The sequence below is a fragment of the Hippopotamus amphibius genome, chromosome 12, assembly GCF_030028045.1.
Source record: "Hippopotamus amphibius kiboko isolate mHipAmp2 chromosome 12, mHipAmp2.hap2, whole genome shotgun sequence".
Lineage (NCBI taxonomy): Eukaryota > Metazoa > Chordata > Mammalia > Artiodactyla > Hippopotamidae > Hippopotamus > Hippopotamus amphibius.
In genome coordinates this window covers 96736494-96751569 of record NC_080197.1, presented here as the reverse complement: position 1 = coordinate 96751569, position 15076 = coordinate 96736494, and the positions used below count along the sequence as shown (strand labels likewise).

Below are 15076 nucleotides of genomic sequence, written 5' to 3'. Positions count from 1 at the left end.
CAAGTGACAACAAGTGTTGGTTAGGATGTGAAGAAAAGGGAATCCCTGTGTATTGTTGGAGGGACTGTAAATAAGTCCAGCCACTGTGGAAAATAGAATGGAGGTTTCTCAAAAATTATAAACAGAACTACCATATGAACAAACAATCTCACTCCAGGGCATATAGCCAAAAGAATTGAAAGCAGGATCTTGAAATATTTGCATGCCCATGTTCACAGCAGCACTATACACTATAGCCAAGAGGAGTAAGCAACGTATTCTTTCAATGGATGAAAAGATAAATGAAATATGGTAATACATACAATGGAATATTATTCAGCCTTCAAAAGGAAGGAAATCCTTTTGCATGCCACAATATGGATGAAACTTGAGGACATTATGCTAAATGAAATAGGCCAGTTAATAAAAGACAAATTCTGTATGATTCTACTTAGATGATCTATTGAACACTGGCAAATTCATGAAAGTAGAATGATAGTTACCAGGGGCTCCCTGGGGGGAGGGGAAAAGAGGAGTTATTGTTTAATGGGTATAAAGTTTCAGATTTATAAGATGAAAAAATCCTAGAAATCTGTTTTACAATAATGTGAATGCAGTTTACTAAAAAGTACACTTAAAATGGTTAAGATGGTAAATTTTATGTTTTTTATCATAATAAAAAAATTGTTCAGTTACTTAAGTTCTCAAAATCATTATGCTGCTTTTGTATTAAGCTTCTAAGGCGTGTGTGTGTGTGTGTGTGTGTGTGTGTGTGTGTGTGTGTGTGTTAGGTTGCAGGAAAATATATGTATCTGCTTGGATCTGCAATAACCTCATTTATCTAAACCCCACTTACATGGATCTTGGAGACTTCCCATATAGCAACAAGCTATCCTAAACAAGGGGACTGTAATTATTGTTTCATCAGTCTTCATTACTCTTGAATTATCAATATCTGTGTGTTGCAAAAGGTCCCATTACATTAGTTTCCCAATAAGATGTCATCTAATTACAGGAATTCTTTTGTCCCATTCCTGTGTGAGTTCTGGGACACTTTGCTAGTGTAAACTTTTCTAGCATTATATATTTGCATAATGTCTAGATCCAATACATTTTAATATATTCAATATGTAAAAATTAAATAATATATTTGATATATAAGGTTGTCTCCTCTTTTATACAGATCAAAGAGTAATTAAATGATAAAGCCAAGTGAATATTATTATTTAATATTTCATTGCTTCGTTAATGCATTATCTATTTTATAGATATTAAATTACATAAAAATACATAAGGTGAATACTTAATTACCATATCACCTATATTAGGACACAAGTACCAAGATGAAGCATATAATTCTAAATATGTTTAACTCTGGAACCCTTGTCTATTTACTTTTACAATTATTGGGGATTTTTTGGTTGTTTTTGTTTTGTTTTGTTTTTTGCTTTTTAGAACTTTTCTGCTATAGTTATCTGCATTTTGTGTTAACACGAGAGAGATGCTTTTCTTTACAAAACTGGCTCCATTTGCATGATCTGAACTTGAGAAGGTCATATTTCTCAAATTTCAGGTTTTAAGACAACATGCTAAATGTATGGGAGCACCTACTGGTGAAGGATGATATAGTCCTACAGACTGGTTTTATTGGACCTTGTAATTTAGACCAAGTTCGCCGGCATAAAAATTACGAAGCCCTTAAGTGTACAATCAAGGGAATCCTGTTGCTAAAAAATGCTTATTGCTTAAATGTTGCAAGAAAGTGGTCTTAGGCAAGAAATAAAAGAACTGACAAGACACTATGAAACAAATATATCATTTATATGGGACCACAACATCTAACAGGCATAAAATTGTTTAGTATTGATATACTAAAAAGTTTCATGAGGGCTGAGATGTGGTTTGTCTCCTTCACTTCTGAATTCCAAGCATGATAACTGGCACCTTGAATGTGTCAATAAATTCTTACTGAATTAGTAAATGTTAACCAGTTTGGAATTTCTTCCTCAAAATATTTGAAATTTTGTCTTTTGTTCTCCTTCTCCCATGGGACCATATCCATCACTTATGATAAAAACAAGGAAAAATATAATTTGTGTGACAAATTTCCTCCTTAGATGGAAAAAGAAATGCTTCTTTTTGGTTAACCAGAAACCCTGAGCCAATTAAAAAAATATACTATGACTTTAGAGTTAAAAATTGTAATAATGAAAAATGACCTAAACTAATTAAAAGGAAGGTGACAGGGAGTTGCAAAGGCTTTGTAATCAAATATTGCTAAGTTCAAATTTCAGCTCTATACTTTAGTAACTGCATTAGGTTGGATGAATTGCTTAACTTCTCTGTTCTCACTTTCCTCTTCTATTAAATTAGAGCTTTGTGAAGATTTAATGAGTTGATGTATATGCAATGCTTTGTGCCTACTTGGTAAATAAAAAATAAGTAATAAATAAAAAATATTATGGGGGAAGGGATAGTTTGGGATCGACATGTACACACTGCTATAATTAAAATGGATAATCAACAAGGACATACTACACAGCACAGGGAACTCTGCTCAATGTTATGTCGCAGCCTGGATGGGAGGGGAGTTTGAGGGAGAATGGATACACATATATGTATGGCTGAGTCTCTTTGCTGTGCACCAGAAACTATCACAACATTGTTAATTGGCTATACTCCAATATAAAATAAAAAGTTAAAATAAATAAATAAATATTAAAAAATAAATAGTAGCTATTGAATTTTTCTCTGAATGAAGGTACTCATTTTCTTAATTTTCAGTGGACTGTAAGCTTCTTGGGACAGAAACCATATTTTATTTATTCCTAGAACCTAGCACAGTGTCTGGCATAGGTTGGTACTTAATAAATAAATATGTATTGAACTAATAAAGAAAATATTTAAAAACTATTTGCTGACTATTGTGCATAGTACTTGACAAAATTCTGCATCATACGACTTGTAACTGAGGTGTATGTAGACACCCAATAGAGTCATTTAAAATACAGAAATAGGATATTTTCTATCACTGGAATAATTTGTAATTCCTTTGATTAATCAAGTTCTTTTCATGATTATTTAGGAACTCACAAGTAATGTTGAGCTCAAATAACTGCATATTTAATGGAGACTATATTATAATGTATTCACACCCATAGCCACATTGTAGCTTACCCACATAGTGATTTTTACCATTAAGGACATTTTTCTCATTTGCTTTCATTAATACAACCCCTACTACTCAACCCCTGCTTGTAAGTGTAGATAAGTGTAGATAACTGGTTTTGAAAATTTCACAATAAAAACTGTAAAGCCTTTTTGTACTTGGTAATCAGGAAAGGCACCAGCAATGAAGAAGAGATGCTTTTAAAAAAAATATTTTATACATCCACCTGAAAGTTCTCATGTGGCAAACATTACAGGTACAACTCTTAATCATACCTAAATGTATATCATCAGACCTGTAAATGCTCTGGGTTATGTGAAAGTACTTTACACTTCTAAATGAAAATAATTTTTGCCCATAAAATAGTTACATCAAAGACATCTCTTTGAATCAATGGTTTAATAATCATTACCATTTTATGCATATCTCAGAAGTGTGTAACATTGAGAGTTCCAATGTGTAACAAATTTTTCTAGGCTTAAGGAATCAAAAAACTATTCCACACAGGTTTTAATAGGCTAAGCCTATTGCCAAATATGAAATTATACTTGGAATCAAAGTCTCAAAAAAACTAACATGTTAGTTTACACCTTTACTGGAAGAACAAAACTCAACACAAAAACTAAATTACTATCAAGGGAAAACCATTCCCATTGGAAACAAATGTAAACTCTGGCTGAATTTCAAGATATATCACTCTCCTTGAGATTAATGGAGAGAGATTTTTACACATTATCTTGTTTACAAGAACACACACTATTTTAGACTCATGCTTGGCATAACACTGCATGTTGTAGAAATATAACATTTTCATAGAATGCTACTTATTTTCCAAGTTTATAAGTTAACCAGAAAAGCACATTTAAAAATCTAGCTCTACATATTTATAGATTTTTTGATCAAAACAAAACAAAACAAATAGAAGTCAAAATAATTGGGGCAAATAGACAATATGGTAAAACTTGTTTGAAAATTGAAATATTCTTTCTTTTTCCTTTCCTCATCTATATTCAAAGATGGCTATATTAAAAGATGCTATATTCAAAGATGGCTATTTCATTTCTCAATCTTGTTCACATTTTTCACAAAATATAAGACTAGTAAAATATGGTATATTCATTGGACCATTTTGTGAACAGTTATGAAACATAAATATAAATTCAAATTACAGATTTTATCCCCTCTAAGTGAGAGGATATTGGTCTTGGAAGAAAATTCAGAAAATAAATAGGCACAAAAAAGCACATACAAAAACATGTTTCTCTTTGAACTTTACCATTTAAACTGCAGTGTGTATAGCTTTTAATACAGAATTTTAAACATCCTGGAATCTTGTACATTATAAATAATGAGTTCTTTACTTCAGCCAGTTGGTAGGATATAATAAATAAGGGCTAATTAAAAATTTAATATTTGTTTTGGCATTCTTTTCAAAGTTTCAAAACACAATATATTGGTACCTAAGTGCTTTATTTTTCAAATTAAGAAAATTAAGGCATAAAAACTACACACATTTCTAATGAAGACTTTTCATTTTCTTCTTATACCTTTAAAGATTAACTTAAGATACTTTCCCCAGACTTTTCCTACAACCATATTAACTGGATAACCGCTAATATAGAACTTAAATTAATGAATAATTTTTATCAAGTTTAAGTTTTGGTTCCATGAATTTTTTAAAAAACCTTTGATGCCTGCCTCACTTTTCTAATCGGAAGTAGTAGTAACTGACAAACAAATGAACAGCTAATGAAACTAACAGAAAAACTTAAGATGTACTGGTTTTGATTTTATATTACATTCTTTTATATAAGGAGGCTACATTTATTGATAATTAAAAATGTCTTAGCATGAAAGAATTGAAAATATGAAAATGACATGATGTTCTATTACAGGCATCATGAAGGACATCCATGTACTCTGCCAGCTGAAAAAGTCTGAGAATCAATGACTCAAACTGTGTCTAAATATGCAAATAAAATCCTAAACTACTAATAACAGCATTTTCTTTTTTCCTGGCTTATCAACATGGTGGCATAGGCATTAGGAGATTAAAATGTAGTCCTGGCTTTCATACTTCCAACTCCAGGGCAATCGAATATATAAGATTTATTTCATATGACTATTCAATACAGATTCTTTCTCATTATGTTTAATAAAAATTAAATTGACTTATAACACAATTCCCCTTCTGACTGCTAGCTGTAGAAGTACATTAATATTGACTATGCATGCATAGTTGCTGAAAGATTTGCTAACTTTCCTGCCTCATTTTAAAACAGAGACAAATGACCTTTCCATTCTGTACTTAATTTCCACATCTTGTAAACAAGAATAAATAACAATAACACTAACATTATTAAATTTATTCTCTTTTCAACATCTCATCTAACTTTTATTGCTATTATAGCCCAGTTGAATTTCAAGGATAATAGTGAAAATAGCACAGAAACAGAGGAACTTCATTTGACCCCTGGATCTACCCCTAAATAAATTGCATAATTAGGGCAAATCTGAGTGTCAATTTTCTTAAAAGCAAACTAGGAAAAATAATACCTGCCTCAAAAGTTTGTCACAAAGATTAAAATGAATTGATGTAAATGAGGATTGTAAATTATAAAGTACTATTCCAATGTATGTTATTACTACTATGATTTTGAAAATCCCTCTATTGTATTATAACACTGCCATTTTTAAAATGTGGTGGACTCCTCCTTTGAGCACAAAAACAAGCTAAGTATTTCTGGACAGAATTTGCAATAAATAATCCTTCCAAGTAAAGTAACAGACAGACAAACATTATTTGGATATTCCTTTTCTGTATTGGCAATTCTCTTTTTAAAATTAAAGAGTTTATTAGCAAAATATGTACGATTCTCATTAAAATGAATTTATGTGCCCACACTGAGGTGCTCAAAATCTAGAATTGAAAATAGGATATTTTATACATATAAAAGTATAGCCATGCTTCTTTCTTTTAACCACTGCTATTAAAAGAACTTTTTTCATATTGAAATTATTCATCAAACTGTTAGCTATTTTGTACACAGGTTTAGTTGACCACTAGCAATAAAAGAAGATGAATTCTAGATGTTAAATCTAATAACCATAAATGGACAGAAATATTGCTCAGACTTCTAATTTTATGCACGCAGTTTCAACCCAAATGCTGCTCTTAAGTTGTCCATTCTCAAGATATGTCCCATGTTTGTTAAGAATTTCAGACATATCACATACACATAGCAAATCTAGTATTCATCATAAATTCACCTAAAAAAATCCTCTTTTACATGTGAATTAGGCTTTCACTAGGAATTAGAATAAGCCATAATGACTAATCTTACATAATGCATTTGTTTATTTTCTTCTGAAAAGTCAGACCATACAATACCTTGATGCTAAAATCTTAAAAACATTTCTTGCTGCCTTTTTTTCCTCTGTGCTTAGCTTAACACAAGGCATGCACTATAACAAAGTCTCTGAGCCTTTAACTAAAAATTAATGTTTAAAACATCAAATACATTAGGATGTCTCATCTTCATTTTTTATTGTTTTCAGTACTGAGTCTTCTCCCAAAATTTTACATAGTTCATTGAGTCTCTGCTGCATTTTGGGAATTCCAGCTAGCTGAGATTCTAGCTTTTGTTTTTCTTCACTTAGTGTTAAACGAATAGCAGTATCCAATTGTTCAAAGCGCCAACCTCCTTCACCATCAAACTGTAATAAATGAGTGTGGTATTTCCTGCATAATCAAAATGAAATAATATTATTAGCAATAATTACAAAAAGCCATTTTAGTTATAGATTTATTCTAATTGATATTCAAAGGCAAATTTTAAGTAAGTTGCCTATTTTACATTTCATTTTCAAGAATCCCTCAAAAGGTAAAGTATTGTGATTTTTTTTTTTTACTCCAAAAGTCATTAGTCTCTAGGAAATTCTATTACTTGTAGTAAATTTATTTTATATTCTGAATATATGTGAACTGCAAAGGAAGACATGCTGTTGTTTCTATTTATATTCATAACCCAGCATGGCTCCTGAATAAATATCAAAGCATACTTAGAATGGGAATAAGGGAAGGAAGCAGAGGGAAGAAATTACAAATTTTAAAGGTTATTAAAAAAAAGTAACCGAGAAAAATAAAGGAAATACAATACCAATTCACTAGGACACTATCCTTTGGGAATGAGTTACTAGTAAACATTTCTCAAAAATTTAAAACGTTTTTTAAAAATGAACTAACTGGGGACTTCCCTGGTGGTCCAATGGTAAAGAATGCACCTTCCAATGCAGGGGATGTGGGTTCGATCCCTGGTCAGGGAACTAAGATCCCACATGCCGTGGGCAACTAAGCCTGTGTGCCACAACTATGAGCTCGTGCACCTCAATGAGAGAGCCTGAGTGCCACAAACTACAGAGCCCATGTGCCCTGGAGCCCGCGTGCCACAAACAGAGAGAGAAAACCCGCATGCCACCACTAGAGAGAAGCCCGTGCACTGCAGTGAAAGATCCTGCATGCCTCAGTGGAGAACCCGTGTGCCAAAACTAAGACCTCACGAAGCCAATAAATAAATAAATAAAATAGTAAATATTTAAAAAAATAAGTAGACTATTTTAAAAAATGAGCTAACTGATAAAAATCTAAAGCTACTTCCATGCTTTCATATAATTTAGTCTCTTTTCTCATGGTTCAAGTTCATAATTAGGAACTTCAGAGAGGTACAGAGATGATTTTATTGATGAGACAGGAGGCAGTCCACCTTCTCCTAAATGAATGCTAAGGTCACCAATCTCTGGGAATTGTGGGGTGTGTGTAAAGAGGGTAATGCTGGCAGAACTGGCCTTGTATGGCTGAGCCACTGCATTTTGTCACTATGTTGAAGAGGCACATTGTTCTTATGTGTCCTCGATTTCTCAGTTTTTATGCCTTTCCCTTATAGTTTTTTTTCCACTTCTTGTTCTCTTTTAAGCTCTCATCTGCGTTATTTACTATGATCATTAGGCATATATCAAGTAGCTTTTACTTCCTTTTTTTAAACTGAGATATGATTCATGTACCATAAATTTGTCCTTTTAAAATGTAAAATTCAGTGATTTTTGGTATATTTACAAGCTCATGCAACCATCAGCACTATCCAATTCTTGAATATTTTCTTCACCCCCCAAAAAAATCTCATACCCATTAGCAGACCAACCCGATTTCTCCTGCTCAGCCCCTGCCAACCACCAATCTCCTTTATGTGTCTATGGATTTTTCTATTCTGGTCATTTTATATATATGGACGCATACAAAATGTGACATTTTGTGACTGACTTCCACCCAACAAAATGATTTCAAAGTTCATCTATTGTAGTTTAGTACTTCATTCATTTTTATGGCTGAATAATATTCCATTGTATGGTATTATACATTTTATCTATTCATGAATTGATAGAAATTTGGGTTTCAACCCATTTTGATTTGATTGGATGGTTTTAACATGCTGTAAGATGGGGAAACTAAACTATGTTAAACTATGTCTAAAAGAGTAAATATCACTCTCAAGCTGAAGTCTGAAGTTCATATGTTTGATAACATGTGACAGAGATTAATCTTTTTCATATACTTTTGAGCTTTAAGGTCTTTCTTTAGGGTTTTAAGTTTTTCAAAAATTTGACCTTCCAACAGGCAGGACCTTACAAAATTAAATTGAAAACCATGTATTCCTACATCAAGGGAAAAAATGTAAATGTGACAACACTGCTATTAAACTATGAGAGCTAAAAATATCAAAAAAAAAAAAAAAAAAAAACCCCAAACAACCCAATGAAAAAATGGGAGGAAGACCTAAATAGACATTTCTCCAAGGACATACAGATGACCAAGAGGCACATGAAAATATACTCAACATCACTAATTATTAGGGAAATGCAAATCAAAACTACAATGAGGTATCACCTCACACTGGTCAGAATGGCCATCATCAAAAAAATCTATAAACAATAAATGCTGGAGAGGGTATGGAGAAAAGGGAACCCTCTTGCATTGTTGGTAGGAATGTAAACTGATACAGCCACTATGGAGAACAGTATGGGGGTTCCTTAAAAAAACTAAAAATAGAGTTACCATATGACCCAGCAATCCCACTACTGGGCATATACCCAGAGAAAATCATAATTCAAAAAGACACATACACCCCAATGTTCATTGCAGCACTATTTACAATAGCCAGGACATGAAAGCAACCTAAATGTCCATCAACAGATGAATGCATAAAGAAGATGTGGTACATATATACAATGGAATATTGCTCAACCATTAAAAGGAACAAAATTAAGTCATTTGTTAGAGACGTGGATGGACCTAGAGACTCATACAGAGTGAAGTAAGTCAGAAAGAGAAAGACAAATATTGTGTGTTAACACATATATATGCAGAATCGAGGAAAATGGTACAGATTTGCAAGGTAGAAATAGAGACACAGATGTAGAGAACAAACATATGGACACCAAGGGGGGAAAACTGGGGTGGGAAGAATTGGGAGGTTGGGATTGACATATATACAGTAATATGTATAAAATAGATAACTAATGAGAATCTGTTGTGTAGCACAGGGAACTCCTCTTCACTGTACAGTAGAAACTAACACAACATTGTAAAACAACCACACTCCAATTAAAAACAAATTAAAAATAAAAAATAAATTAAATAAAAGTTTCCCATAAAAAAATAAGAGAGCTAAAACAAAAGTAATGGAAAAACAAAAGAAGGATGGTGATACAAGAAAAATAGTAGTAAAAAAAAAATCATTTTCTTTGCTGTACACTTAAAACTAACAGAACATTGTAAATCAACTGTTCTCCAATATAAAATAAAAAATTTTAAATGTAAAAATAAAAGGATTTTCTAATTAAAAAGGATCTGTATCCACAGTAAACTTTTAAGGGAGATACAAAACAATTAGACATAATATAGGATATCAAAAACAGTAATCATGGGGGAGGAGAATACAAATACAGGTTTTTTTTATAATGCATTTAAAATTAAGAGATAAGAAACTTAAATCACTATATATATAGACTGCTGTATAAAAACCTCATGGTAACTGCAAACCAAAAATCTATAGCAGATGTACACACACACACACACAAAAGGGGGATTTCCCTGGTAGTCCAGTGGTAAAGAATCCATCTTTCAATGCAGGGCATACCAGTTCAATCCCTGGTTGGGGAATTAAGATTCCACATGCCGCATGGCAACTAAGCCCCGCACCACAACTGCTGAGCTCACACACTTCAATGAGAGAGCCCACATGCCACAAAACTACAGAGCCCAGGCACTCTGAAACCCATGTGCAACAACTACAGAGCCTACACGCCCTGGAGCATGCGCACCACAACTAGAGAGAGAAAACCTGTACACCACAACTAGAGAGGAGCCTGCATGCTGCAACGAAGAGCCTGAGCACCACAAGGAAAGATCCCACATGCCTCAACTAAGACTTGACACAGCCACCCAAATTTTTTTTTAAATAAAATAAATATTTAAAAAAAGAAGAAAAGAAAAAGGAATCCAAACACAACACTAAAGATAGTCATCAAATCACAAGAGAAGAGAACAAAAGAAGTAAGGGATAAAAAGAGCTACAAAAACAAATCCAAAACCATTAACAAAATGGTAGTATGAACATACACATAGATAAATACCTTAAATATAAATGGACTAAATGCTCCAACCAAAAGAAAGAGTGACTGAATGGATATAAAAACAAGACCCATATATTTGCTGCCTACAAGGGACTCACTTCAGATCTAGAGAAACATGCAGACTAAAAGTGAATGGATGGAAAATGACATTCCGTGCAAACCAAAATGAAAAGAAATCTTGACTAGCAATACTTTTATCAGACAAAATAGACTAAAATAAATACTGTTACAAGAAAGAAAGAAGCATACTACATAATGATCGAGATCAATCCAAGAAGAAAACATAATAATTGTAAATATATATGCACCCAATGTAGGAACATCTAAATATATAAGGCAAATATTAGAAGACATAAAAAGAGAAATTGACTGTAACACAATAAGAGACTTTAATACCACATGTATCTCAGTAGACAGATCATCCAGACAGAAAATCAGTAAGAAAACACAGGCCTTAAATGACACATTAGATCAGATGGACTTAATTGATATATAGAGAAAGCAGTCCATCTGAAAGCAGAATAAACATTCTTTTCAGGTGCACATGGAACGTTCTCCAGAGTACTTCTTTCATACCTTAAATAATTATTTAGTTTTAAAGACATTCAACAATGTATTTGCATATATGAATGTGTGTGTATATATATATATATTTTTTTTTTTTTAGTCTTTTAACAAATGAATTACTCTGATTTTTTATTTGAATTCTGTAAATTTACTACTCCATAATATTAAAAATAATGAAAGTAGGTGAAAAATTTGCACTGTGCAAACATTTACCTTAAATGTAAGAATTGGGTCATGTTTAGGTCTGTTTCTATTGGTCAATTTTTTCTTTTTCTTGTCTATTTGTATACCTGGTAATGTTTACTGACAGACATTTTGTATTAAAAATTGCTTGTTGTCATATGGTAAAAAAAAATACTTTTTGTTTATTTCATTCTCAATTTCTCTAGGGCTTTCCTAACCTTGGATCTACAACCAGGAGCAATTTTAGTACACAGTAGTTCAGATCTTAAGCAACTTCCATCTTCAATGTATACTGAAGATTTGTCTCATCACTCCAGTCCTACAACATTATTTGGTTTCTACATGGGGTAAGAAACTGTATAGGTGTTTCATGACCTGATATTCAAAGGTGTGTTCTATATTATGGGCTAAAATAATATTTCAGGGTTTATTTTAGTCAGAGGAATTTAAAAGAAACTACTGTTTTAACAGAGGCTCATTGGAAATAATCTGAAGACTTCCTGCACAAATAAGATAAAGCATTGCATAATGGTAATTATAAAATTGTAATTCTATTCAAGAATCAAATAATTTCATAAGCTTCTATAATTTTTGACCTCTTCAGATACTGTTGTTGATTTTAATCTTTACAATCAACAATTACCCACTTGTTGTTATAGAGGAAAATATAATACATATTTTTCCTCTTCTGAAGTCTTTGCAGGGAAAATAAGAATTTCATGTAGGAAGAAAGAAAATAATAGATTTCTACAACCTAAAATGACTTAACTAGTTCATAAAGTAGAACTAACATGCTTTTTAGTTTATGGAGAAATATACTAAGGGTAGCTACAATTAAAAATGTTTTTCTTGTAAGAAAGCATAAAATTATATTTTATTATTTGTTTAAAAAATTGTCCACTACACACGTATTTGAATGGCCAAAATCCAGAACACTGACAACACCAAATGCTAGTAAAGCTGTGGACCAATAGGAATGCTCTTTCATTGCCAGTGGTAATGAAAAATGGTACATCTACTTTGGAAGACAGTTTTGCAATTTCTTACAAAACTAAACATACTCTTACCAGTATGATCCAGTGATGGCACTCCTTGATATTTACCCAAAGGACTGGAGAAAACTCATGTACACACAAAACCCTGCATATGAATGTTTATAACAACTTTATTCATAATTGCTAAGACTTGGAGGCAACCAAGATGTCCTTCAGTTGGTGAATGGATAAACAAACTGTGTACATCAAAACAGTGCAATATTATTCAGCACTAAAAAGAAATGAGCTATCAAATTGTGAAAAGACATGGAGGAAGCTTAAATAACTACCACCAAGTTAAAGAAACCAATTTGAAAAGGCTGCATACTGTATGGTTCCAGGTACATGACATTCTGGAAGAGGAAAAACTGTGTAAATATTAAAGATGAGTGGTTTCTAGGGGTTGGGGAGGGAGGGATAAATAATCAGAGCACAGATGATTTTTAGAGCAGTGAAAATATTATATATAATTCTAAAATGGGAGATACATGTAATTTTAAATTTGTCCAAACCCTTAGAATCCACAACACTAAGTGAACTCTGATGTAAATTATGGACTTTGGATGATAATGATGTGTAACAATTATACCACTCTGTGGGGGATGCTGATAATGGGGAAGGCTACGCATGTATAGGGGCAGAGAGTATAAGGCATATTTCTGTACCTTTCTCCCAATTTTTCTGTGAAAACAACAACAAAAACCTCCTTGTTCTTAGATTAAGAAAAAAATGGCTGAATATGCTTCCAATTACTCTTTAGGCTACTTGAATAGGAACGAAATGACAGCATGGCATAATAAACCCATTGATAGAGGTCAGAAAAACACCAGGACTAAGAGCCAGAAAGGACTCAGGAGTCCTTCTGGCCTGGTTCCACAGGCCTATGTCATGATTGTCTTAAACCAGTTCCTGTTTTCTCCAAGGGAAAGTCAGTGGAATCATCCTCATTGACATGGACTCTACCTCATCCTGGACTAGATCCAAACTGCCTCAGGTTATTGGCAAATCAGGGTCCTATCACTCCAGGTGCTAATTAATTCTTTAACAACAGAGGCACGAACTACAAAATTCCATAGAAAGAGTCACTTCATGAAATTCTCTATTTTCAGGTAAACTGAGGAAAAAAAATGAAAAATCTGAATGTTTAAATAAATTGTGAAATAGATTATTATCTTCTCAATAGAAGTAGAATTCAGGGTCAAAGAACTTTGAGCAATTAAAGCCTGATCTGAACTGAAAACTCAAGTTACAATTTTATTTTTTTATTTCTTTTTTTAATTTTTATTTATTTTTTAATTTTTTTGGCTGCGTTGGATCTTCCTTGCTGTGCGTGGGTTTTCTCTAGTTGCGGTGAGTGGGGGCTACTCTTCTTTGCGGTGGGTGGGCTTCTCACTGTGGTGGCTTCTCTTGTTGTAGAGTACGGGCTCAGTAGTTGTGTCACATTGGCTTAGTAGCTGTGGCTCGGGGGCTCTAGAGCACAGGCTCAGTAGTTGTGGGGCATGGGCTTAGTTGCTCCATGTCATGTGGGATCTTCTGGGCCCAGGGCTCAAACCCGTGTCCCCTGCATTGGCAGGTGGATTCTTAAGCACTGTGCCACCATGGAAGTCCTGACAATTTTAAAGTAAACATTTTCTGTAAGGTAAAGGGTCTGGAAAAGCTTTAAGCATTAACTCAAATAAATCTTGCTACTTAGTCTAGATTTGAAGTCATGTACAAGTATATAACGACAGCTTTGGCATAAATGTGATCAGACACATGCCACATTATGCTCCAGTCAGAGAGAGAGAAAGAATCCTTCCTGTCCCTTGGGAAATAGGAGGCCAAAGCATACAGAATCCATTATATAGTTACTAACATGTCAAAGGAAAAGATTCTGATTGATGAAATAGAAATGTGAATGTAGACAGTAGAATGTAGTATGAATGAAAAAGTGTTTTTATCATTTATGCATGAGATACATTTTGAGTTCCTTATAATAGGTAGGGAAATATAGTAGGGCATAGAGAAGATGATCATAGTAAATTACTTTTCTCATTTTTCTAGCTCTCAGTTTCTTCATCTGTATAATGGAAATAAATAAACTACCTATACTCTATAGGGTCGTTATTAGGCTTAAATAAAATGAGCCTAGAGTAGAACAGGTGCTGAATCTGCATTAGCAACTATTATTATGATGATGAATCAATAAAAAAGTAGGGGGATGATAAAAATGGTGTCATCATTTTTTTAAAAGGGAAAACCCCTTAAGTTTTATGAAATACTATTTATAAAATATTTTTGTTCATTTTTCTTTAAAACAAAGCAAAAAACAAAAAGCCTTTTCTTTGTGCTTTCTGCAACTTAATCATTTAGGGGGATATCAAGTTGTGATATTTCCTTTTACTGGATTTTTAAGAAAGAACTAAAACGATGTAAATTACATAAATATATTCTTTCCCAGTGTATGCTATAGAAT

The 15076-nt window shown here is 32.8% G+C and overlaps 1 protein-coding gene across 4 annotated transcripts in view; it reads right to left on the bottom strand.

The window, feature by feature from the left end:
- Positions 1-6670: 6670 nt before the first annotated feature.
- The window catches only part of ABCD2 (ATP binding cassette subfamily D member 2), a 71291-nt gene continuing 62885 nt past the window's right edge, over positions 6671-15076 (bottom strand). For all 4 annotated transcript variants that reach the window (XM_057703089.1, XM_057703090.1, XM_057703092.1 and 1 more), the window contains one exon: positions 6671-6890. In XM_057703089.1, coding sequence (XP_057559072.1) covers positions 6671-6890 — 220 coding nt within the window. The remainder of the gene's footprint in view (positions 6891-15076) is intronic.